Source organism: Microcebus murinus, chromosome 12 (genome assembly GCF_040939455.1).
Source record: "Microcebus murinus isolate Inina chromosome 12, M.murinus_Inina_mat1.0, whole genome shotgun sequence".
NCBI lineage: Eukaryota > Metazoa > Chordata > Mammalia > Primates > Cheirogaleidae > Microcebus > Microcebus murinus.
The window spans coordinates 43,512,781-43,540,618 of NC_134115.1; the positions used below are offsets into that span (position 1 = coordinate 43,512,781).

Below are 27,838 nucleotides of genomic sequence, written 5' to 3' on the forward strand. Positions count from 1 at the left end.
TGGCATTCCCTTGATCTCTGCCATGTCCATTGCAAATGTCCTCTCCTATAACTCTATATAGAAGTTTTATTTTGTTTTTCCTTGAGATCATAAATCCTTTAATAAAATAGGCAAGTGGTATTAAAGATACTTAACATGCTTTATGAAAAGAAACAGCAGCTTAAAAAAACACATGCACAAAAAGGTTACTGAATACTTTCAATTATCTAAATCTGAGGTAGTCCCCAATCCCCTGTGGATCCTGTTAGGGACCAGGCAGCAGAACTCCATCATGCCCTATTCAGGGAAAAATTGCCTTCCATTAAACCAGTCCTTAGTGCCAAAAAGGTTGGGGACTTCTGATCTAAATGCTATAATGCAACTGACAACACAATAAACAACATCTAGGCTACTTTGGCAATTAAATAAAAACATCTTCCAAGAAACCATAGGTTAGCTTTCATTACTGAAGCTTGTTAGGTGATTCTGGAGCTAACCATTTCAACACACATCCAACTGATCTACTATGTTTTCTTGGTTCAAACATAGTATCTAAATGGCAAGTATATCTGTTTTGCTGCCCACCTAAAATGTAATCTACACTAAACTAATCAAAGGAAGATTCATACATATTTTTGAGGTGACACATTCTTAATAAATTTTTCAGAGTTTGAGGAAGAGCTGTCTATTTCACTTAAATGTAATTAGCATTATTTGATCTGAACATTTTATTTGCTTTTTTCTTTTGATTTTTTTGCTACTTTAGTTTACAGAGTTATAAAATGCACATATACACTCAAATATTTATGAACTTGTACTAGGGTGATAATTCACTCTGAAAAAATTTTAAGCCAACAAACAACATTACCAGTGTCCTATTTCCACTAAAGAGCTAAATACTAATTTCAGAGAGGTACACATTACACACACACACACACACACACACACACACACACACAGGTGTCTTGAAACTACTGTCACTAGAATATATGTTTTGGTTGTTTACCCAGGAATGGTAATGAGATATGATGATCTCCTTTCCAAGTTCTCCTTCGTAATAATAGCAACCATGTATTTAACAGCTAAGCAACATTTGGAGTGCTGTCTATGTTTATTCAAGAGGTTTTTTCCCTTTGCAAATCTAACCCGCCCATACAAGAATAAAATCCACAATCAGGCTCTTGTTGGTTCCATGCTCTACTCAACTGAGATAGGCAGTACAAACAACTGAAGTATTGTTACTAGACAAGCTAATCAACAATGTAGTTAATTGAAAATTAACAGTAGGGCTCTCTACTTAGTGCCAAATGTAGTCATTTGAAGTAGTTATCCTAAACTGCACAAGAAAAAAAGCTGATTCCCAATTTTCAGAAAGTGAGAATTATCTAAGCAAACTTCACTTTTAACTTCTTATTGACATAATTAAACTAAAGGAGATATTTATTCTTTTGATAACATTTCATTTTCTCTCTGGCATATATTATTTAGATATAACCAAATGAGAAATGTTTTGAAACCAAGACATTTACTAGATTCTTAATATGGAAAATTAAGAAAGGTGCACACCAAGTTTATACAAAGAGAATGCAATATAGCATATTTTGTGCACACCAAGTTTATACAAAGAGAATGCAATATAGCATATTTTTTGAGAACCTAGTATGCTCCTGGCACCATGCTAGATACCAGGATATGCAGAGATGAAAAAAACTTTATTCTTGCCTCATCTTTTAGTTGAGCTTGCTTATTTCTCCACTCTATCTGCCACACACACACACAAAAAAAACACTGTCTATTCAAAAAGTTAACTAAAAATTTATCCCCTGTGTGAATTCTTCCTTGGTTTTCATGTGTTCTGTGACTCCACTTATCACATTGGTTCATCAGGCAATTATTAGGTACCTTCCTACTAAGCTTCAGGCACAAGGAGACTTTAAAGATGAACAAACAAGACTAAACCTGTCCCCTGGGGAGATCATAGTTAGCAAAACTACCTTGGAAACACCAGCTTATTTTTATGCATCTTTAGTACTGCCAGCATCTGGCATACTGTAGGAGCTCAGTATGTTAATTCTGTATCCCATGAAAGGAACTTTAGATAAGAGATCAGAAGACCCAAGTATGATGATAGTTTGTCATTGTGCCACTCTGGGCCTTACTTTCTCATCAAACAATGAGGATGTTATCACTGTCCCACATGATCTCAGGGTATTCTGGTACATGAGTGGATATTCTGATTTCAAGAGAGAGGGATAAACATATTTAACAACCTCAGGACGTGCTTTAAACAATTTTAAACCCATCTAAGCTATGATTAGTTCAATGACTAGGTCTATGCTGAAATCACATCTTGAAACATTATTGTAACCATTATTGTGGAATTTACTTTCTGATTTTGATATATTGAGTTCTTTTCTTGTCTACCCTTACCCATAGATGTATAATTTGGGTCTGCTGTATTCTTTCAAAAGAAGAATTGGCAGGATGGCTGCTGTTACTTAGGATAAGTGTGTAATCTCTTTGACTTTCTCTTTTTGGGCAAACTGCCCAGTGAATATCAATTTTTTTAGAGCTACAAATATGGTTTTAATAGATTCACAAATTTAAAATTATTAGAATTCAGAGCACGTCTCTCCTAGGGTGAGCAAATAATTCACAACAATCCATGGAGATGCAAAGGAGATGACAATGGATCAATCTGTATGTGAATAAATTGACAGTGTTTTACTGCTTCTACTACCTCTACAGACACGATCTCACCACTACACACAATATTTCCATATAAAAAATGCTTCAGTCTGTGGGAGTTCAAATTAGTCATAATACCCACTTTGGGGACTGAGGAAGACTTACTGTAAATCAGCCACTCAGAAACCACATTTGACATATTTTGGTTATAATGTAACTATAAGTTGCATAATATTGTACCTATTGATTGGAGTTTGGGATTATAATGGAAAGCAATTGCCATACATTGAAAGTGACCAACCACAAGATAGAAAATTGTTCCTTAAGAGCCCGAAAAGGGAGTTTGTTTCCTTATAATCTAAAACTCCTTATCTTCTAGATGGTATATTCTATTGCACCCTTAATGTTGCATTTTTCCCTAATGTGCTAAGGTATCTTAACCTCAAATCATGCAAATATCCAACTCCTTCAGACCAAGAGAAAGTTGCAGCAGAGTGAACTGCATTTTTTTCTTTATTGAAACAGTACTGGTTATTATGAATTGGAGCAAAAGAGCAAATTGGAAGAACATCTCACTGGCTAACAGCTCCCAATTGATGGAAGATGTTTTAACAGCTATAAATTCATATTAGAATCTGCCTCTGTTGTTTCTCTGCCCTGGTCTTTTACCTTTAAAAAATACAATAATTTACTGAGGGAATTATGTTATGTCAGATGCTGTGCTATGCATTTCATTTACAAGGTGTCCATTCCATCTACCTGTACAAATTGAGCACTTGTTGTTCTTTACTCTCTTAAATTATCATTCCTATAAGCAGTATGTATTTCTTTAAAAAGAGGAACAGCCAAGAAAAAAGAAAACAGATACCACAGAGAAAGAAATTAAGATCTGTTCATTCACTTAAAAGCAGCATAAGGTGTTAGAGTCTTTAAATGCAGCTTAGAGTGGCTGGTATGAAACTTGGATGTTGTTTCTTCTCACCATGATCCATGATAATAATTAACCTTATAATTTGTGGACCATGGCTCTAATAAAAATATGTAACTACAATAAAAAGAACACATATAATAGTGTAACTCAATTGCTTTTGTTAGAAGTTGGTTTCTGAAACAGATTCTTCTGTCAAGTAAGTACGAAAGCATGCATAATGTTTCAATCCCACTAGGGACTACTTTTTAGTTTTTCCTTACACTCTTCTCTAAATCTTCACTAATCTATCATATGTCATGGTTTAATAGAAGCATTAACTATACCAGGAACCTGGGGTTCCTGGGGCCATCTGGCAAACTGCAGTGAAGACTTGGGTCTACTTTTAAAGGTCTGAAGGAGCCAAATCACACTGTTGGTAGAATTCTGCTAAGTAACTCTGTTTATAAGAAGAATATTAAGAGTAGCTGAACAGTTGACAACTTTCCCCTATTCCAAAATCAAGGACATGGGATAATGCCTATAAATGGTTTATGCTTCAGTGTGGATAATGCAATGGACTCATGTCAATGAAAGGGAAATGCATTACCTATTCCAGATCACTCCAGTCCTAATGGTGAATGACCAGTGTTCTAAGCGGTATGCTCAAATTATTGTGGGAAATGCAAACAGTCTTTTCAAATAACAAAGTGGTGGTAAGGGTATACCTGAAACCTGAACTCACCTAAGAAGTACACTACAACAAATGAGAGATTTGAGACAACAAATATTCCAGAGTTCTGCAGGCAATTAGACCAAAATTTTTTTTTTTTTGGCATATTATGGGGGTACAGATTTTAAGGTTTCAATAAATGCCCATTTCCCCCCTCCCCCCAAAAGTCTGAGTCTCCATCATGACCATCCCCCAGATGGTGCACATCTCACTCATTATGTATGTATATACCCACCCCCCTCCCCCCTCCCCCCTCCCACCTGCCCAATACCCTATTACTGTAGTACCTATGTGTCCACTTAGGTGCTAATCAGTTAATACCAGTTTTCTGGAGAATATATCTGGTGCTTGTTTTTCCATTCTTGGGATACTTCACTTAGTAGTATGGGTTCCAGCTCTAACCAGGAAAATATAAGATGTGCTATATCACCATTGTTTCTTAGAGCTGAATAGTACTCCATGGTATACATATACCACATTTTATTAATCCATTCTTGGATTGATGGGCACTTGGGCTGTTTCCACAGCCTTGCAATTAAAGTATGGGTTCCTTGCACTACCAAAAACCTCTCTGTTTCACCTGCTGTTCTAGCGGCATTAACTGAATTCTTCCATTTATAGCTAATTAGCATCTTATCCTGAGCTTGCCCCACCTGTATCATGCTTGCTAACAACCTGAAGGAAGATATACATGCTTAAGTCAGAAGTGTGGGGAGTTAATGCTCAGAGGGGCACAGATCAATAGAAAATGAGAGCCAATGGGTAAACATTTTCCCCTTTTCTGCCCTGGAGAGACATTCAGGAAGTGCCTTACAAGGCCTTGGTGAGAATGAGCACCCATCAGTAGTAGTACTGATCACTTCAATAATTCACCTTTGTATTGGTTTCCCCTGGTCCTTCATTCCAATTCTGGAATCTTTGCTAAACATAGTACCTTCATGGAAGTCACTTTCTCAATGTGTTTGCAGGAAGACCCAGGTTCAGTCAGCTCCCAGAAGAGATTCTAAAATGTATAAATAAAATAACATCTGATTCTACCAAAATGAAGGAAGCTATGAGGTAGTGACACAATTTACAGTCAAAAGGAAAAGATAAACAATAGAAAGGCACTAGGAAAGTGCAGAAAGTCTAGACCTTTCATATCCAGAGAACAGGCAACTCATGAAAAAGTCATACTCGTCAGAAAAATATGGTAGGGTGCTACTCAGAGCCTTTACTCCAAACCAGCCTTTACAGTTACCACCAGGGCTTCTATTTGATGGAGAGTCAGACTGTATCCCAGAGTTTCCCATCAGCTCTGGTCATAAGCATCATTCCCAGCTAGAAACAGGACATGTAGCCACACACAGTTTTCTCAGCTCTTTGAGTAACCTGCTTCTCATCAGATCTGAGAAGAAGGCTCTAATCAGAAAGTAAAGGAGACCAGTTGGCCCACGGTTAGTCACCTCTTCAACCCAGAAGGCATTTTATTTCACCACATGCCTCGGCTCTAGTTAGCAGATCCCCTGATCTTAATACTAGTGTGACAAATATTGTTCCAAAAGCCTTCCAGAAAACAGACCCAAAAGCCATCAAATATATCTACATAGCTCAACAATGATAGAAAATCCAAGTTGCATTATCCAGAACAGAGCCAAGTGTAACAGTGAAAATGTATCGCATGTATTGCGAGGTTCTCTTACGCCATGCTTCTCTCATTAAGCAAACTCAGAACAAATCATTCAGGGGTGATTGGTCAGAAATCTTTTAGTGGTTACTGACTCACAAAACCACAAAAATGATACATACTCTGCTAACAGCCAGGGAAGTTGTTATGGCATCACAGATAATCACTGTTGGAACAGGGAGATCTGTGGCACTCCTATGAAGATGAGACAAAAAAAAATCTTTAAAATAATACATCCAAAGATCTGATTTGTCAGATTGAAAATGTTTAACATCAATGCAGAACAACATAGGAGCAAATAATCCTAACTGTTCAGGACAAAATGAAATCCCAATTAAGATTTTATCACATCACACTCATAACTGCTTTATGCATAATCCTAAAAAGACACTGTTCTAAATCTATTCTCTCTATGAGATTAAGTAGGAACAACAAATTCCAGTCATCAGGCTTCATTCATAAAAGATTTTACAAGAGGGAATTATCTATGACATTTTTCCCTGCAATTTCTTAGTTACATTATTAGACACCATTGCTAAATTCTATTAAAGAATAAGAGAATATCATGGAATAGTTAAGCAATTTGAGAGCAAGGTGAATAAAATGCACATCTTTAGTTCCCCAAAAGCAAAGTTTTCATTTTGGGATACAAAGAAACCAACTTCATGAAGTCAGAGGGACAGAGATGGGGGAAGTAGGCAAGGAAAAAAAAAAAACAAAACACTAAGCAAAAGTTCTGAATCAAATGCTAAGTAATGAAACTAACAATTTTCCTTTATACCAAGATCCCTGAATGGTTTTTAAAAGTGTATCTGTTTTCTGCTCTCTAGCTGAAAGGAGTGCATTCCATTTCATACAAACGATAACGAATGGTCTTTGCATGTATTAGACATGGACTTATATGACTAATAATTATAAACAAAATTCCTTTGCACATCAAAGGGGGAAAAACTTTGTTTATTCAAGAAATTCCTAATGGCTTCATTTATAAGTAAAACTTTCTCTTTATTTTAGAGCCCTTAGCACAGCATAGGGAAGTCAGCAGGTAGCTCTTATAATGAACTTTGCACAGTTTTGAGAAAATAATATCTGAAAGCAGTTCATTCTTCTGGGGCAATAAATGAGTGGTTCAAAAAGAATAAAAATCCCAGGGAACATTCTGAGATACAAAAAAAAATAAAATAAAATAAAACTCCACAACTGAGCAGTAAGGGCACTCTTGCTAATTAAAATTTCCAGTTCTTATGGTCTTACATATACAGAAATCCAAGTCAAGAAAGGCCTGCAGGATCAGGCCTGTACGAAGAAAAAGTATACCATCATCACATTAATTGTATTATTACTTCATAAGGCTAATCAGCCAGGTTTATATAGAAGAGATTAAATAATAAGATAATCTTACAAACAATGCTCATTTCATCAGTGGACCAAATAAGTTTGATTTATATCACTGACTGTTCTTCTAATTAATTTATGCATCCACATACTTTAATTTACACAGCCAGACACCTACACTGGGGTAGGGATAGCCATTTTTTTAATGTCTTGAACTTTGAGAAGGGTTCATGTTTAGTCTTCCCAATGTTGCTGTTTTAATTACCCCACACTTCAAAAATGAAGTGATTGTTAAAATACCTTACATTAAAATTAAAGCATGCAGAAAGAAAGTATGTTATCAAACTGAATACTTATCACCCCCTGCTACCATTTATATGTTTAATTTTAGTCGGTATAACTTAACCCAAACTTACAAGTATACCTGTTCATTACAAAGTTCTAAAATTATCTCTTCTTACCAATATTCTACTCGAAACCCTTTGGATATATAAGTTGTCTCATTATAGAATTATTTTAGACCCCTGTATTTGTTTTAATGCATTTCCTAATAACTTGGGGGGGTTGAGGCAGCTGATTAAAAAAATATGATTTCTACTAACATTGGGGATTTAGATAAAATTTTTCAACTGCCCTCTAGGATGCTGGTTTACAACAGCAAGTATCACCAGTCAACAGTTAGAAATAGTGAAATCCTCGAGATGGAGGAAAATTAAACTAATTGCAATTTCTTAACCAGAAAGATAAAAACAACATCTCTGTATCCAGATCAACTTATAATACACTATTAGTGACATCATAGTAATTCCAGCACTCTCTTAAAACTCTTAAAAAATAACAATGTAAAGGAGTGTCTTGGTGTCAGGATTATTTTAGGGGTTTAGTCATTTTACAACTTCCATGGATAGTTTCAGTGTGGGGCTGAGGCTGGCTGTTTACTTATTCAATCAGGCAAGCAAAAAGGTTTTTACTTGTCTTGAATATAAAACTTTTATTTATGTATTTGATCAATGTTTATTTGTAGGACCTTAATACATTAACAGATGTCAGCTCCATTATCTGTTTTTGATTATAAACTCCTAGAGGGCAAAAACCCTATCTATTCAGCTCACTTTTTATAGGATGCAAACATAGTACCATACCCAAAAAGGCACTTAAAGATGGTTTTTACAACAACAATGATTTCAAGGGGACTTGGTCTGCTTCTATGCTCCATGAAACTCCACTAGCACTTATTGAGCACTAAAAATGAACACTTTTATGTTCTTGGGAAAGTCCACTCTTCAATTTTTATAATGGCAGGATTTTTTTTTAAAACAGAGACTATTTAGATGGGACTATTTCTACTTCTTAATGTTCAAAAGTTAGCTTTTGAACAACACCTAAATTCTATACTAATTGATATAAGGGAAAAAATAAAAACCAGACTCAAACATTCCATTTTTTAGCATCAAGTCTACACATATCACACATTATGCAAGAGGACCTGTTATTTTCAGAGGGGAACCTGCTAAGATTATCACTACATGGAATAAAAACAGAGCCTCCTTGATTCTTCCCCTTCCTTCCCCCAGCTTTATCAAGGTGTGACTTATATGCACACTCTTTATTTACACTTCTTGGATCATGCAGAATACGGGACAAATTTGAGTTAAATAATTTTCTATAACAAGAAAAAATTTATAACACAACACTGATATATAATACTCATTACACTCAAAAGGAATAAAAACCAGTAAACAGTATTTTAAGGGCTCTGACACATGAGAAATGGATAATGTTTTAGTAAGTATGTGATTTTGAAAAGTCTTTTAAAATTTCTGGGCCTCAGTTTCCAAATCTGTAAAGTGAAGATATTGGGTTACTTAGATAATTTCCAGGTTTAAATCCTGAAACCATGTAAAAAAATACTGAGTCCTAAAGAATCTACAATACAAATTGTGATTCCATTGTCTACCCAAACAAAAAGTTTTTTCTTTCTTTTGCATGTGGAAGTAGGGGACACTGTGTGTTCTTAATGTAAATTTTTCATTATGACTGACTCTAACAAAACATTCAAACAGAATACTGCTAGCTGTTCTCATAAATATATGGATATATGTGTGTGTGTGTGTGTGTGTGTGTGTGTGTGTGTGTGTGTGTGTGTGTGTGTATACACAAAATCTATGCACATGCACATACACTGCCCATAAACACATAACTCTCTCTGTTGAAGCCAACATTTCTTAAATTAATGCTGGCAGTTCCCAACATGAACAGCTTGTGTTATGTTGGTCATCCAAATTCTATTTCTCTCACAGAAATACAAGAGAATATAGAATGTATTTAGGATTCTCAGGCCATTCAAACAAAGTTAATTTCATCCATAATGTACCTGAAATATAGAACTCCAGATTCAGGAATCCACTAATTTAATGCTATTTAAGCAGATAGTAAATATAACAACAGCAGTGGAAGAATCAAGAAGGTCTTGAAAACAAGTAGGGGCAAACAGTTCAATCCCCACCAAAATAAGAAAAGAGTTTTCATGTACTTAAAAACTCTTAAGTACATGAAACTGCTTTTTCCTGTAAATATTTACTAACATACTTACCAAAGAAAATTTCAAGCAACTGCTTAATGTATTATCATTTGGTTTTAGGAAGTAAATGCACTATAGAATGCCAAGTAAAACAAGAAAGAAAAATGCAGTTATCTGTTTCAAATTCTCTGTTCATCTTAGATTCCTTATTCTAAAGAAAAAAAACTGTTGTAAGGTTAATAATATTTAAATTTTCAATATATGTGAAATATTCAGGAAAATTTTTCTAATTTTTATCTGCTTCTAATTTTTACTGCCCCAGAAGCCAATAAAAACAGTTTATATAATAACAACGCATTCACTATTAGCTTTGTGCTAGGCAGAGTATCTTATACACAGACACTATCTCTTTCAATCCTTCCAACAGTACCAACAGATGTCAAGTCTTACTATTCATCAATTAAGATAAAATCCAAAAATAAAAACACACAGAAACAATATCCTAGCTACTGGTTATTCTATTAGACGTCAAATATGTCTGAAGTCACGAAGCTCAAGTGTTTCAACGAGAATGTCTGACTCCTGAGTCCAGAGTAAGAAGAGAGAGAGAGTAACCCGGAGCCACAACCTACTGGCTGACTTTCACCAATAGCAGTTTAATTCAAGTCCAGGGAAAAGGACAACTCAGTGAGTATTCCACATTCCTTTTAAAAAGATTTATCAAGGTTCATTCACATTCTTTTAAAAACTCCATCAATGATCACACAAATTTATGTAAAAATGTAACCTACATTTTATTAACTTCACAAATTAAGTGATTGTGGATATTAATCATTTAGCTAGTAGCAGGAAAACTAAATGAAAACGGAATTGTAGTTCACTTCTATGGAGGATGGAGAATGAGAACAGATTATAAAGAGAAACAAGTATAAAAGGATAAAAATCTAAAAGCAAGAATAAATGAAAGAAAAATAGAAAAAAAGGGGGGGGGAAGGCAACACACAACAGGAAAAATAGAAAAGCAATGAAGTAGAGAAGGGATGAAAGAAGGAAGCTGGGGTTAAATTTCTTAGTGAAACAACTCTTGTCCAAAGCTTCCCAGAGCTCCAGACCATCACCTGTATCTGTTTTCTGACAGAAGGATTACCTCTCTGACATTTTTTTAAATGCATGCTGCACCTGAACAGTGTGCAGCATGACCTGAACAGTCATTTTATTTTTAAGTAGAAGTTCAAGTTTGAAAATTTTACTTATGTGCAAAGGAATGACTTTTATTTTAGAAATGTACTTTGGAACCTACTCACCATTGCTCAGTTTAATGCACAAAACCTCAGAGTTGCCCCAGCATTCCAAACCCGACAGTTTTTCCTTTATAAAGAAATTGGGACTGCCTGAAAGTTACATTTGAAATCAGTGTTCACTGATTGTGCAAAGCCTTACAATATGTTTATTTGCTTAAGAAGTAATCTCCTATCACCCAAGATAGTTGTTTTTAATAGCAAGAAAAAAAAAATCAATGTACTCAAAAGTGTCAGAAGCTCCCAAAGGGACATCCATAGTTAGTCATCAGAGAGAAATTGCCATCCAATCTGCACTATGTCTGCAGAGCAAGGGCAGTTAATACTGTACCCACAGCCAGACTCTATAGAGACGTAAGTGGTGGATCAATTCAGCCTGACAAAGAAGCCCCTACATACCCCGCTCCACCTTTACCTGGTAGCTTGATTCTTTCTACCCATCTACCTACCTGTCCTCTCGGTGTACCAATAAGCCACTAGTCCTTACTGTATTGTTATGGTAGTAAGAATTTTGATGTATAAATTCAATAAATAATATACCACTTTCATTATATTGATTCTACAAACTGTAACTCTGTGAAGTGGTTCAACACGATGTCATCGCTACGCAGCAACTTGTTTCATTTACAGTATCTGTTTCGCTTCTACTCATGAGCTAATATAATTCAATTTTTTTTAACTGCACACAGGCTGCTAGACACATGTGCATGGCAAATGGAATCTGAACTTAGCTTAACAGCCTCATTTATTCCTGATGGTTTAAATTATTTCATCACAATTAATGACACCCCCTCAGCTTCCTGTGCAGCACTGCCAGATGTTCAGAGACCACAAAGCCGCTCTCTTCTTTGACGGCTGGTGACAAGTCGTCCTCTGAAGGACGTTCCCTAGGTGCGCAGGCCGGATGACACCTCCATTGCTTAGCACCTCTCTGCCTCCCAGAGTAACCATGGTGAGGAAAAAGCAGGAAGGCATGAGAAACCAGCAAATACATTAGTGAGGGCAAATTATGTGAAGTGATCTAAACTCAGAGGAACTTGGCTCCTGCCGCAGGAGTTGCTAACCTTGTTGTTTTATGAAAGAGTTTCTTGCCTCCACCTTCCCATCCATTGGCATCCACTGTGTGCCTGGCATGACCAGCAGTCTTCAGGTAATGTCATAGAACAGTAATAATATAAACTTTTCCATAGAGATGTTCTTTGTTTGGGGGAATTTTGGTTTAAGGGGTGTTGTTTAAACTTAACCCCTTCCAGTATGATCATCATCTTGTTTTTAAGAGTAAACAGTTTGAAATCATTGTCTTCATCTTCAACTGCAATTGTCTTCTACCCTATGCAATAAAAACTTCCAATAGAAACATGCAGAATTTGAGAACTTTTGGTACACAGTTCTTCCCCATTTACTTAGGCTTAGTAGGACTTAATCTCTTCAGAAGCTGTTGGCTTTTTTGTTCTTGTTCAGTTTTGCTCTGTTAATTTTTTTTAAAGAACATACTGAAAAACAGACTTCACATTTTTCCTGTTTTGATTCTTAGATGGGCTTTAATAATCAAAAATAATTTTTCTCAGTACAGAAATTCAGAAATAGTAATATTTCTCATCTGAATTTCACATAAAAATATAAATTCACATAATCACAGGTAGCTAAAAAAGTAGCAGGAATAGTAAACACACAAGCACTTTTACAATAAGAATCCAATTCCACAGCTCTAATTTGGAAAACATTTCCATAAACTAGAGAACATGTGGCAGACATTTTATGGATTATTTTTTAAATGTTTAAAAAAAACCCCACTGATCTTATTCAGGGAATAAGGGGCCTTTTCGTTTGCCAAAAAGTGTAATAGGAAAACAGACAGGCCACCTGTGTCAGCCCACCCTATAGTTTGAACATGAGGTATAAGGGCATTTTGGAAAATATTTTCAAGTTGAGATGAGAAAAAAAATCAATATCAATACAGATTCCAAGCAGATGCAAAAGGCTTCTGTACATGTCAGTGATTATATGTGTGGCCTACACAAGCTAATTTCAGATGTGCCTGAAATTTAGTGTACTTTCCCTTTTTTAAAGCTACTTGTGATTAAAACTAGAGCCTCATACATATCAACTCTGACAATGATACAAACACAGGGTAAACTCATCAAGCCAAACAAGTTGAATTCCACTCCCCACCATAGATAGCTTTTTAAATCCTAAATGACTATTAAATTTTGCCAGACATGCCACACTTAATATTGTGACAGTTGTTCATTAAAATTACTGAGAAGTCCTATGAAACCAACAGTCTAGTTTTTATAAGAATTAAGGTGCTCAAAGGGAAGTTGTGACGGTGGCATACTTGCAGCAAGCAGACAATAGGAAACTCTTAGCACTCCCAGAGTTATATCAAATTTTCCATGGACCGAAACTAAAATGAAATAGTTCAATTACTGAGAGGTAGGTAAGTAAAATAAACAACTAATTTCATACAGCAAAGTTGGGAGAGAGTCATATGGACCTCATTCTGTTGTCTCCAAACATTTTATCGGAGGGGAAAAAGGAGCTGAGTAAACTTTAAACTCTCATGTAGGGATGTATTGCTTGTGTGTCCCTGGCAGATGTGGAAAGGAGATGAAATGGGCAAGGGAGAATCAAATATCCCATCGCTGCAGGTTTGCTGAGGGAAAGAGCACTGCAAAGATCTCACATCTGGCAATCATTTGTCAATAGCTGGAAAGAGAACTGCAGGAAACTTTCTGGCTCTTGGAGAAGATGAAAAGACAAAAACAATGTGTCACACACACACACTCTCTCTCTCTCTCTCTCTCTCTCTCTCTCTCTGCAATGGTACAATGACTACTACACTTATTCTCTACCCCTCCTTTCTCCCTGCTAAATTTAATGATCTTCAGATACACTCTTCTCTATGGTCAAAAACATGCAGTCACTTGACTTGTTAAAGCTCCAGTGTATGTACATTTTTCAAATAAACCCCAGGGCTGATGTTAGAAAATCAAAATCAGTCAAGCATAGACCGCCTGGTACTTTGGGCAGGAATCCTTGTGGTTTAGTCAATAAACAGAATCTGAATGAAAGACACCACAGTAACTAGACAGTAACGTTTTGAACCGTTCTTAACCTGAAAGAGGGGGTAAGGGGACCAGTGCACTGGTGACCAAGGATAGAAGCCTACCAGTCCACTTAAGTAACTCTACCTGCAATATGACTCTGTTTAGCACAAGGTCATCTGTTGTTTTGAACAAGGAGGGGGGGGGAAGGGAGGGAGGGAGAGGGGGAGAGAGAGAGAGAGAGAGAGAACACTTGCATCTGGGGAGATGTTCTGGATAGATTTGTGAAGAGAACAATCTTTTTTAAAAAATAATTATACCTATTTAATAAGGTGTTAAGGGGAACCTCAGCTCTTGTTTAGTCTATAGTGCTGTTAACAATACAGAGATTTGCTGGTTTCATTGTGAGTTCATAAAAATGACCAGCTTTGCCCCAGTAGGTTTATTATGTAATAAAAAGTTTTCAAGACACCCCTCATGAAATTAATTAACTTCTCCAAAATCATAGGAATTTCAATCTGTTCATGGTGATCGATAGACTTCAATAGGCAGCTTTTGGTTCACCCTTATGCTGCATTTAACTAGCAGCAGCAGCCAAGCTTGTCCCTGTGATTCCATAAGTGAATGCTGCAGGTTGTTTAATAACCTGGCAAATTCACAGTAGCTTGTCAAATTATTACAGGAACAGTGTCATCACTAAACAAGCCTGATCACGGTTAATTACAATGCAGACCAGAGAGCAGCCACAATTGTTCATTAATTACAGGAAGCACCTCATTTAAATTTTATGGAAATTTACACTTGCACCCTGTATGTCTGGGAAAAAAAAGGGATCCTTCAAGCATTCACAGAAGAAAGGAGTCTGTGGTTTATAAAACATCACAGTAAACTGTGTCTAATCTGGTACTGAAATATTGGTTCATTATTTACTCTAATTTTCTAAGCACCTCAGTGGTAAAAAATATCAAGTCAAGTCTCACATTTTGAATTCCCTACCAAGAAAAGAACTGTGCTGAGCTAACTTAATATTAATATATGAGGTGGCACAGTTAGGCTAAGAAAGTAACTTTTCTCTTGATAAAAAAATATTTATCAGCAGTTAAGGGGGATCTAAACTAGAACAACCATCTCCTACAAGATGATTGTGTAAGAGTGTGATTATCTGCTACTATGCATCAGTTAAACTACCCAAGCTAAAAAGAGCACCCTGTTTCATACCTACTTCAAAATCCACTGAGGAAAGCAAACAAAGTTAGACAGTGAATCGAAGTCTTGATTTCTAGTCATTTTTCTAAATCAAGCATATTAACACAAAAACAGCAGATGTTCTTACAGAAGTCAAGTCAGGCACAGATTTGAAGGATGACAGTCATTCAAAACCACAGATATGTTCATGGAAGAGAGTTGGGAGGCCTGAGATTATTACACAATAAAGTTGCTAAGAAACGTAAAATTTTAGGAATAAAAGGCAAAGGTTTACCAGGAAGAGGGTAAGAGCAGTATGGGGCTCTACCAGTCATGAGAACTTGTGTCCAGCTAAAGTACAAAAGTAAGCCATATATGAAGGCTATGTGTCGAAACAAAAATCCTTTGAAAGAAAGGATATAAACAACCCATTGCCCCTAAATTGAGGTACCCAGAAGATAATTCTCAGAATCAAGAGATCAAACAGCAAATTCCCTAGTGGTTATAATGCCTGGCCCTGGGGGAATGCCTGAGATCCAAGCAGAAAAAGTTGATTACTTTGGCAAGTCCCATAGTGAGTTCCCTAGAGTGTAGAGCTAGAGTAAAAAATGAGAAATGGCTCATTTCCTAGGGAAAAAATAGGATCAGGATAAATGCCACAGCAACACTGAAAGGAGGCTAAGCTAAAAAATACTCCTAGAATTGTTACCTGGTGAAGAATACATTAAGCATCAAGTTAATTATGACTGACATAATATGGATATGTATATTTCTAAAATGTGAAAGCCATGCAGCGGTCCTCAAACTACGGCCGGCGGGCCACATGCAGCCTGCCGAGGACATTTATCCAGCCCGCCGGGAGTTTTTGCCACTGCTGCCTGTCCTGCTTAGCAGCTGACTCGTCCGAGGCCCAAAGTGCATGTGTGCGGAATGTGTGCCGCACTCTCCAATGGCCTTCCAACCGTCTGAGGGACAGTGAACTGGCCCCCTGTTTAAAAAGTTTGAGGACCTCTGCATAGAGGAAGATAGAGGAAAAAAAGAAGGGAGGAAGAAATGGGTCCAAGTGAGTCCCTGTTAATTCATCATTCACCATAGTTAATTTTTAACATATTCAGTCTTTCCACTCAGTACACCATAATGGTATTACAAGATGAGGAATCCGATAATATAATCACTTTCATTTTTTTGTCCAGGAATTTGGTCTTCTTTGCAAGAACCGTGCTGAATTGTCAACCCCACTATCTATTTATCTACATCCAGAGTTTCACTTAAACTTGTAAATATACATTTTCTCCTATAGTATGTCAAAATAATGTGCTCCATAGGTCTTTTTCAGTTCCATTTCACACACTTACATCTGCAAAATCCATTTTTCTCTGTACTGTAATTCAAGGTTTACAAACAGATTATACAACAATCACCCACGACAGACCATTCTAAGTAATGGGTTTAAGAACATCACTCGTCCTCTCGAAAGAGGTCAAGGATCAGACTACTCTCCATAAAAAGTCTTCCATCACTCCGCATTTATGTGTCGCACTCAAGCTGTTAGCTTTCTAGAACTAGGGAAATACATGATCATGTCTCATATGTGCCCCACCTGCTTTTCTGATGCATCACAGCCATACACCACCCAGACGATACCAGCTTGGGGCACAGGAGAGCTCAGGTGGTCTTTCGTAGGCCAAGAGCAGGTGTGTAAGAGATGGCATACCCTTTAGTACCATACAAACTGAAATCTCTTCCTAATACTACTTCCACTCTCATTCTCATTTCACTGTGAGGAAGTCAGTTTTTTAAACTATTCTCTTTTCTCATATGGGGTGTCAAATCAGTAAAATTGTGTTAAAATTGAGCTCACTATGCTCATCCTATAAGTCTGAAAATTAAGAAAATGATGCCAAATGGAGAGCCTAAAAAACAGTATAAATTTGCTCATGCTACAAGCCATCCATGCTGGAACTTCAGCCTGCACCTTGCATTCACACACATATTCCCTCAATATCAAAAGGTACACGGGTCCAGGCACAGTGGCTCATGCCTGTAATCCTAGTACTCTCTGAGGCTAAGGTGGGAGGATCACTTGAGGTCAGGAGTTCAAGACCAGCCTGAACAAAGTGAGATCTCATTTAAAAAAAAAAAAAAAAAAAAAACAGAAAAAATTGCTGGGGATGGTAGTGTACACCTATAGTCTTAGCTACTGGGGATGCTAAGGTAGGAGGATCACTTGAGCACAGGAGTTTGAGGCTGCTGTGAGCTATGGTGATGCCACTGCACTCTAGCCAGGGTGACAGAGCAAGACTCTATCTAAAAAAAAAGTACATGGAAGTGGAGATATGCCGTTAGCCAAAATATCATACTTACATTTTTAATTTGCAATATGTCAAACCACTTCTAATGCTGTGAGACCACACTAAATGAACTGAATTCTAAGCCAACACTTTCACCAAAAAAATGTACTTTGCTAATAAACTTCTCTTACACCACAGGATATATCTACCAACTCATGAAGAAAGAAGATACTTATCATGAAGTCCTACTTTTCTTATAAAGCACTCAGTTGAATGGCTACTATTCTCCTGAGCTGGGAGACCATAATGGAGGAAGCATGACTTGCTCACATATATCCCCAGTGCCTAGCACAGTGCTTAGCATATGACAGTGATGATTTTAAAAACTGAGAGCTAACATTTACTGTGTGCCTATTATGTGCCAAGCCCTGTGCTAAATGCTGGATATACATGAAGGTCATTTAATCCCCATCATCACTCTGTATAGTAAATCTCCCCCTTACAGATGAGAAAACTAAGGCTCCTTTAGTATAAGTAACTTGCCAAAGGGGTCAGAGCAACATGTGCCAACTCTAGGCAGTCAACTTTCAGAGACCATGTTCTCATTCACTACTGTATATATTCTCCGAGTGAATAAATAAACCCCAGTTATAGACAACTTATCCTGAAAAGGAACTTTTGATGCACATATGCTACACTAGTCCCTCTTTACACCTGTCTCAGGTGTTGTCTTTTCCTGATAGCATTAATATACCCGTACGACCTTCAGGGACCACTGTTTCTATCACACCACCCCCAGCTGATAAAATAGTAAGACTCCAACCTGGACTTCCAGCCTCTGGTCTGGTTCCTCCAGGTTTGGGCAGAAGTCTGCACCCACCACTCTGCCAGCACATGCCAATGGAACCTGGGGGAATATGGCCAGGTTAGATGCTGGGTATAGAGGCTGCTGAGAACTGCATACAGTCACACTTGACACAGGCAGAAGGGATATATCCCAACTGCAGGTCTGAAACAGGCCATCAAAATTGACATGTATTTGATCTTAGGAAGTAAAATATATTGTAAATACCATAAAACTAAGTTTATTAATTGTCAGAAGGTAAATTCCAAGAAGAAAAGATCCACATAAATTTTGTTACTCCCACCACCCACTGTATCTACAGCATGTAGCACACAGCAGGCATTTATTGTCTGTGGTTAGGAGGAAGGCGACAGAAGGAAGGAAATAAGGGGAGGACAAAAGATAAAAACATAGAATCCCTGCTTAACATTGGTGACTTATTTTTTCCTCTGTCCTTTAATATTTTCTTATCTAGAAATTAAGTAAACTATAATTCTCTGATGTCTAAAGTTTTTTTCTACACTTAAAATATTTGTTCCAATTTATTTTTCCTATTCCTGGTGTAGGATAACATAGGTAGACTTTAATTTATCAATATTTATTAGTTATTTACTTACTTGTAATTACTATCTTTAAGAACTTTATTTTATAAGTATTCTAACAATAAAAATAGAAATAAAGTTATAATTTAATGAATGATTCTCTATCTCTAAAATACTACACTGAAAGCCATTAAGATACCCTTTCAAAACTAAGCTATCTACTATAATTAGGCAATATCATCCCTAAGTATTGCCTGTCACTTGCTTAATTCATTTCAGATTTTTAAGATAAAGAAAAAAAGGATTTGGATTCCACCTAAATATTTTCTGCTTTTTAAAATTTTCTCTAACCATTATTACTTCCATACACATACTACCTTCAGTAATCATATCTATCTATAAATAATTGAATCTCAATACACCAACTAAGCCTCATTCCACCTTTGTCTTCTTTCCCCATCAAGCACTCCTCTGGTGTTTTGTTTTCTTTGAATTTTTAACTCCAATTAAGATCATCTGTGCCAATCAGGTTTCTTTGTTCAGAGGTCAGCTTTCAGCCAAGCATGTTGCCTTAGAAGGTGTTTCCCTCTACTTCTTGACCCACAAATCAGTTCACTTCTCCAAATTTAAACAATTTTCAATAAACTCCACTTTGCAAGTTCACTAACATATATCACTAATAAAAAAGGCACTCAGTTAATCCTTCAAACATTTTTAGGTCCAACTCTCTTTCTTTTCAAGTCTCTTATTCTTTCTCCCTGCCTAAGCCTATGACGTGAAATGAACAGAGTATCATCTGTCTTTGAAGTTAATAACCAGTCTTTACCCATGAGTTTCCTCAGTGAATTCTAATGTGCCAGTGACCATGTGGGCACCTTACATAAATAATAACCCACATTTCCCTCTCAACAATCTTACAGGATATGACCATCTCCATTTCACAAATGAAAAACTGAGGCTTGGAGTAGATACATAATTAGCTCAGAGTCACATGCTATTAAAAGCTACAAAACCCAGATTCAAACTTATGAAATGAAAAAGAAAAGAAAGATTGACAGTATATTTCAAAGAAGTTAATTTTTAAAACAATGTAATAACTATATTTAGTGGCATCCATTCTAGAGGCATTTATTGATGTTTCATATGAAAGAAAATACAAAGACAACAAAATGAAAAATGTCTTAACAGAAATCAAGACCTACTACTTGTTCTTTAGTCTAGGACAACATAAGCAAGGAAAAAGGGAATTCACGCTGTAAATTGAGGAATGAGAAAGAAATGGGGCATGGAACAAGAGCAGAGACACTGTGCATTTGTGTTGTGTCACACATGGAAATATCGCTGCCCACCCCTCAGCTGACATATGAAGGGGCACTTATGAGTTCTGTAACAGCAATTCTCCCTTAGGAAATGAACAATACCAGGGGGGAAATTAAACTTACAATATTCCATACAAAAATGAATACCCCAAAAACCTTATAAAATATCAATATAGCTAGGAGTGGTAGTGCATGCCTATAGTCCCAGCTACTGGAGAGGCTGAGGCAGGAGGACTGCTTGAGTCCAGGAGTTCCAGGCTGCAGTGAGCTGTGATCGCACCACTGCACTCCAGCCTGGGTGACAGACCGGACAACAGAGTGAGACCCTATCTCTAAAAAAATAAAAATAAATAAATATAAAAACCTCAGTAAATGTGACTACTCAACTAATTAAAGCAGATTCCATAAGTCAAAAAGTATATATTGCAAATTAAGCATAAATAACACCCTATTTCACATACACAAAACAAATGCCTACTTACCTTAACAGTATTTGACCATGTCACAAACACTAAGTTTCTAGTTACTTTCTCTCTTCTCAGTCACAGAATGTACTTTATAAACACTCTCAAGAGGAAAGGAGAAAGTTAAACAACTACAATTACATTCAATTACAACTTCAGCCACTTAGAAATACAAACTTTCTAAGAGAAAACAAAAAGGTCTGTGAATATGTTGGGCAGAAGGGTAGCAAACTACCAGTATGTTTCAACAATCTTAATCACAAAAATGAACTAGTAGGGAAGTGGGTGGCACTCTCAAACTTTGAACTCCAGAATTTCTGAGCAGGAAAAAAAATCCATAAGGATCCATGAAAGTGGACTTCTGTATTTTAAAAATTCGGAAACTGAGATTCGCACCAAAATCGGTTGGTGATATTCACTGAAAGGTTCATGATCTAATAATACCACACCCACAACCCCTCCCCCACAGTCAGTGTCATCAATTATCATGGAAAATCTTTAAAAGGGAAAGGTGAGACATATCTCTTTCCTAATTGTCAAAATGTCCCAAGGAAAATACAAAGGAGATAAAAGTTGATAATTTAATAATTAGCTATAATTCGGCACATCTCATTCCACCTTTTGATTTGGAAGCCTCAGAAATTAGCCAGCTAGCCATAAGCGATCAAAAGCTGACAGAAACAGTGGATATAAATCATTCATTTTTACAAAATGTTCACAGTGATTAAGATTATGGGCACTTTTTGTTTTTATTCTTTTTGTATCTTTGCATATTTTGCTTTTATAGTAGTAAGTGCATTTAAGTTAAAAACAAAGAAAAATGCTGAACTGATCAGCAACTATTTCTAAACATTATGCCACAGGTTTAATTATGGAATGATAATTGTCTAGACCTGATCTAAATTTTATTCTGCTAGCACTGTAACAGGAAGCCAGAGAGGCCTTGAAAGGGACCCTCTGGAATCCCCAGGGTAAGCTGAAGCTGAGTGCATATCTACTCTCCTGTACATACCTCAAAGGAATCATGGTGTGTGAGAGAGCTATTTACAACTTACTTTGTGTATAATCAGCAGAAACAAAAGATATGACAACAAGCATAAAGGCCTCTCTCCTCTCAGGAGAATTCAGCAAGGGAGGGCCAGTGGGCATTCACTTCAGTGTCAAAAGGGCTTCCAGAAAACACATTTTTTTTGTGAGGCAGGGAGGAAATATGGCAGGCTTCCTACACCACACACACACACACACACACACACACACACACACACACACACACACAGGCGCGCGCGCATACACACACACGCACTTGTTCTTTGTTCACTGAGATCACACATAAAGACTGTTAGGGACCAGACTTCTGAAAAGAAGTCAGAAAAGCCCCAAGTTGTAAATGGGAGCTAACATTCTAAATATTTGAAGTTCAATGGGGGTGGAAGAGGGGTAGTAAGAAAGAGACAAAGGAAAAAAGAAACGGCACAGAAATGATAACTTGGGAAAAGAAATATGTTACCAAGAAATGGGTTTACAGAGTTAGGGCTGTTCTCGCAGAGTCAGGATCCACTCAACATTTTATTTTATTTTTAAATATTAAACATTCAGGCATCTTCCTGATAGGCACTATGAAAGTTACAGCCTAAATAAACAAACTAATTTCCATGTTAGCTCAAGTCTCCTCAGTTAGGCTGGCCCCAAGCCCAGATCAGTTCTGAAGTATATGTGTTTTGGTATCTTCAGTTTAGCAGTACTGAAAGGATGAAGGAAATGAATAGAACCTAAGAAGAACTTGGAAAAGAATGGATACACAAATGAGTTTCAAAAAATAGAGGGAGAGAGATAACTAGACATAAAGTCCCAGCAGAGGACTCAGGGAGATGGCAAGGTACAAGCACTGTCACATTCCAAGCCAGAGGGAAGCACTGACAGAATTTCAGCCTAATTTCAGTGGTGATACTATGCCAAGCAGCAAGAGGAAAAATTACTCAGATAGCACAAAGAATTCAGGAAGGCCATTAAGTGAAATACATTGGACAATAAGCTAGCCAGGAGCCCTTGTGCAAAAGAGCATATAAAGAAATAAACAAATTACCCAACACTGTAAAGATGCACGCTAAACACACTCCTGCAAAATAAATACAAAATAAAATGAAAAACAGGAAGATGAGCTAGTAGCTAGGTATACAGTTCACTTCTATCTTAATTTTTCAGCCTACAATTTAACTAGAAGATAATTATCCAGGCTTAAACGTTCGCCCCCATTGAACCACAGGCTAAGACTCAGAAGGACCAAGAATACAAAACCTCAAGCTAAAGAATGAAACTGTAGCTCACTGATGAGAAAGCAGCCAGTAAGTCCAAATGGTTTTATCCATTTTCAAACATGGAGTGGCCAGAAATACAGTCATTCTTATAGAGGCCTTAGATGAGGCAGGGTTGTATCAACAGGAACTCAAGAAGGATAAGGTATTTTATAGAAGAAGAACTGGGCAGGACAGGCACCAGTGCCTGAGGGAAATACAGATCCCCTCTGGAGCTATCCCAGAACAATGAACTACAGGATCAGGGTAGGAGAACAGAAGACAGAAAAGAGACAACCAGCATGTGATTATGCCATTCAACAGGTTGACAGACACAGAAGATTATCGGGGGAGGGTGGTGTGAGTAGGCACAATGTTCTCACAGGAGCCAGGAGCTGTTTAGTTGAGGTTCACTCTGCTCTTCCTGGGGAGTTGATCCTCTTGAGTGAGCTGCCAAAGAACAGTGCCCTGGGCTCTGTGATAGTAGCAACCTCTGCAGGCACAATTATAGGAGATTTTCACAGCACAAACAACAACAAAAATACCTTGTTTTTATGCTGTGAAATATGGGATAAAAGGTAAAAACCTCTCTTCCCTGGTGACACCCTGAGGAGCCTAATGGGCCATGAATAATGCTGAAATTACATAGAATCTTTCTTTCAGAGCATTCAAAGGGCTTTACACATAATATTTATTAATTCTCACATCAGACAAGTAAGGGGGGCAGGAATTTCCATTGCACTCTTTTTATTTTTAAATGAGAAAACTGAGGCCTATCACTACAGTCTTCCTCCATATTTCATAAAATGGATAGAAGTGAAATTAAAACGAAGTTCTACTACACTAATGGTTTACTAGAAAAACTTCCTACTATTTGACAGATTTAGTATATTTCCTGCAATTCTTGTTTTACCTGGCTTTTAGCATTGAAGAAAATGAGAATAAAGTCATTTGTACCAGACCCATGGATAGGTTTTATATTTAAGAAAAGTACAGGGGGCTAGGCGCGGTGGCTCACGCCTGTAATCCTAGCTCTCTGGGAGGCCGAGACGGGCGGATTGCTCGAGGTCAGGAGTTCAAAACCAGCCTGAGCAAGAGTGAGACCCCGTCTCTACTATAAACACAAAGAAATTAATTGGCCAACTGATATATATAAAAAATTAGCTGGGCATGGTGGTGCATGCCTGTAGTCCTAGCTACTTGGGAGGCTGAGGCAGTAGGATTGCTGGAGCCCAGGAGTTTGAGGTTGGTGTGACCTAGGCTGATGGCACGGCACTCACTCTAGCCTGGACAACAAAGCGAGACTCTGTCTCAAAAAAAAAAAAAAAAAAAAAAAAAAAAAAGTACAGGGTTAGATTATTTTTAATTGGTTTGTAATCATTCTTGCAATTCGGTATTTGGGAAATTGAACACCCCAGGTTGTTGCTTTGGGGCATATACAGTGTCAAGTCTGACAATTGACATTAAACGAAATTTCAAGTACGCTTATATATACCCAGGTTAACTTTCTTTCTGTTCTCAAGCCTCAACTCCAACTATCCTAAAGACAGCTAATATTGGAGCTAAAAGAGCTCCAACTTTGAAGTTAGACACCTCTGTTTAAATCTCAGCTTCAATACTTTATAAAATTGGTCAGTTACTCACCACGTGAGAGCCTGGTTTCTGGCAACTGTAAAACGAGAATAACTGCACTCACTGTGCAGGGTTGGCAAGGCTGAAGGAGAGGATTCACGTAAAGCACCTAACTGAGCGTTCAGTAGGTACATGGTCTATCAGTAAATGTTACTCACTCCCTCCACAACAGCGGCACCACAGCTCCACTCCAATGAGGGCTGAGGAGTTTGAGGCAGTGAAGGGAAAAAATTGGGGGGCACTGGAAGCCAGCTTCAAGTGTCAAAGGAATATTATAAGCAACTGGGGAAACTAAAAAAATCACACATTCCATAAGTCTCACTTAAGGGCCAGCTCGATCAACACTTAGAAGGCATCCTAGAGTGCTGTGTTGCAAATGACTGTAAAGATCCGTCTGGGCTCAGATGGACGGACTGTCTTCAGTAGGGGAGGCAGCAAGCAACAGCACATTTTACTCATCTGCCCTTCCTACACCAACCAAACCTTTCACAATCAAAATATAAGGCAATTTTCTGAGTTTTCTTTCATTCTAGCAGTTTGACCAATGAATTACTAAAAAGTAAAACTTGAATAAAATCTGAGGAAACCCAACCCTTTGGGGTGGACAGCAAATTGATAGACAAACCCAAAGTCCAGGTTAGTGGTCCAAGAGGTGCTCCTCAAAGATTATTACCATCACCTGAGAATTTGTTTGATCTTCACCTGCAGGCCCCATCTGAGACCTCCTATGACAGAAACTCTCCAGGTGGATCCCGTCATTTGTTTTTATAAGCTCTACAGGTGATGCTGATGAGCATTTAAGTTTGCGAATCACTAGCCTAATCCAAGCCAACAAGGAATGATAAGGCAAAAGCCCTCTAGTCCAGATGATAACTTAGTTTTAAAAGAGATAATAGATTTTTAGATAACTAAAAACAACTGAGGAAGGAGGAAGGAGCATACACCAGGGCATAAGATCCATATCTCCTCAAAATCACACTCTGTGAAGGAAAGAAAGGAAGCCAGCAAAGGAGAAACTTAAGAGTAAAAGCCAAAATGGGCAAGCAACTTGAGCAGTGGTATGTCCAAAGCCACATATGCTGCAAACAGAAGGAAATGATGTAGGACAGACATTAACTTTAACATTTACATAAAAAGCATTTTAAAACAATCCAGATCAACTTGAACTCAGCCACTGGGTTTGCTTTTAGTTAGTATTTTTATGATCTGCAGTGATCAAGAATGAGGATGAATTTCTCTCTAATGAGAGGAAAGAGGCTGCTTTCAAGCAATGACCATCAAGGCACTGAATTAAATTTTTTAATAAATTAAAATTTTTTTGAGGATATGGTACTTTTTTTTTGGAAGAAATTTACTTAGGAAGACTTTATCTTACTTCATCAGAGGCATAAAAATGGGACAAAGTGAAAAGGCTTTTTTTTAAATCCCTAAATTTAACAATGCCAAAGAGAAAAAGGTGATTGAAAAATGTATGTGAAAAAGCAGAACAGTGAGTGTGAGGAATGAAATATGATAGAAGTTGGCATGTGTCAGATAGTGAAAGAACAAATATACCCAAAAAACTCAACATCACAAATTATCCATTGCTCTACCTACATTAAATCGATTATGATTTTTTTAAAAAGTCACCATACATGGTTTCAGAGAGAAAATACAATGGACATGTAGTACTAGATTAAATGCACAGTGGTTGGCTAGAGATGCAAATTCCTTTGGACTAGCCCTCACCCCATTTGACCTGAATCAGACTTACTATGAAGACTGAGCCTGAAGGAAGGCCACAAATTGTACCAACAGACCAGAAGAATCCCAACTGCTCTAAACAGGAGAGCCAGGGAAGCCTTTACCTTGCTGCCAAAGCTTATAATGTAGCATGTCGAAGATCAATGAATCAACATGGTTTTCTTTGCATGCAAAGCCTGAACACAGGTAATGTTAAGAAAGGAAATGAGAAAGCAGATTCATTCCTGCTGTTCCATACAGTAAAAACTTTCCCAGCTCAAACATAAGTCATACTGTGTACTACACAATTCCCCCTCCAAGCCTGCTGAGGACCCCCAGACTAAAAAGAGAAAATGCACAAAAGCATACAAAGTTGGAATTCTACAGGTACCTCCCCACCCTCATCCCAAATGCAGAGATCTCAACTGGAATGAGAACCAGGGGAGATGAAAAGCAGCAGGATTCTGTATCAGACAGGTAAAAAGTGAATACAAACCTCTCCCACCAATGACATCTTTGTTACTGAGTTTCTCAGGAAGTCAAAAGAAGATAAAGTAAAAGGGAGTTATATTTTCCTTGGGGATCTTATATTTTTTCCATACCAAAAATACTTTCTGGTGGCTTTAAAAGTTAAAATCTTGATACCACTGTTAGTATCACTGAAAAAAATAAAAAAATAAAAAAAAAAATAAAATCTTGAGAAGTTTAGCAAACAACAGTCTGCTTTATAAACGATAAAACAAATGATGAGGATTCTTTTGTCTGTTTTGGTGTTAGTTGCCTCACATAAAGATAAAGCTACTTATGTCATTTACCTAATGGTAAGTAATGCTTTAAAATACCATTTTCTCCCTACATGCTTTCCCTTTAGTGATGTGATGCTCTTCCAAGGTTTTACCTGTCACCTCTCTGTGAACTAGGCTCCCAAATCCCTAACCCCTACCTCTCATGATGGATCTTAGTCCTGTACTTTCAAACTCCCACTAGAATTTTCTAAGTGTGTAGTTAACATCTCAAGCTACGCAAAGCAAATAGGTTCACTGCATTTCTTTCTTTTACTCTAGCGCTCCCTTGACTTTGCTATATTTTGCAATGTTATATCACCATAACCCCAATAAAAAAAGACTCAGAACCAAACATTATTGAAGGCCTTCTCCGTTTTTCTCAAACCAAGTAAGTTCTGAAAGCCTGTCCATTCTTCCCTTTCAATCCCTGCTGCTATCCCCTACATGCCTTCCAGATCATTTCTAAGGAGTACATGCACAGACTTTTGCAATAAACCTTAAGCAATAATCTCAACTTTATCATTCCACATTTGTGAACGAGTATTATACACCACCCCTCCAATTGTCAAGCATATTCTTCTAGACGATG

The 27,838-nt window shown here is 37.3% G+C and overlaps 1 protein-coding gene across 2 annotated transcripts in view; it reads right to left on the reverse strand.

Annotated features, from left to right (window-relative positions):
- Positions 1-27,838, reverse strand: part of BNC2 (basonuclin zinc finger protein 2) — a 404,883-nt gene that overhangs the window by 219,469 nt on the left and 157,576 nt on the right. The window contains exon 3 of one of the 2 annotated variants that reach the window (XM_076008759.1): positions 18,474-18,557. The exons of the other annotated variant lie outside the window; for it this stretch is intronic. Within the exon in view, the coding sequence (XP_075864874.1) occupies positions 18,474-18,557 (84 nt within the window). The remainder of the gene's footprint in view (positions 1-18,473; positions 18,558-27,838) is intronic. 2 annotated transcript variants of the gene reach the window in all.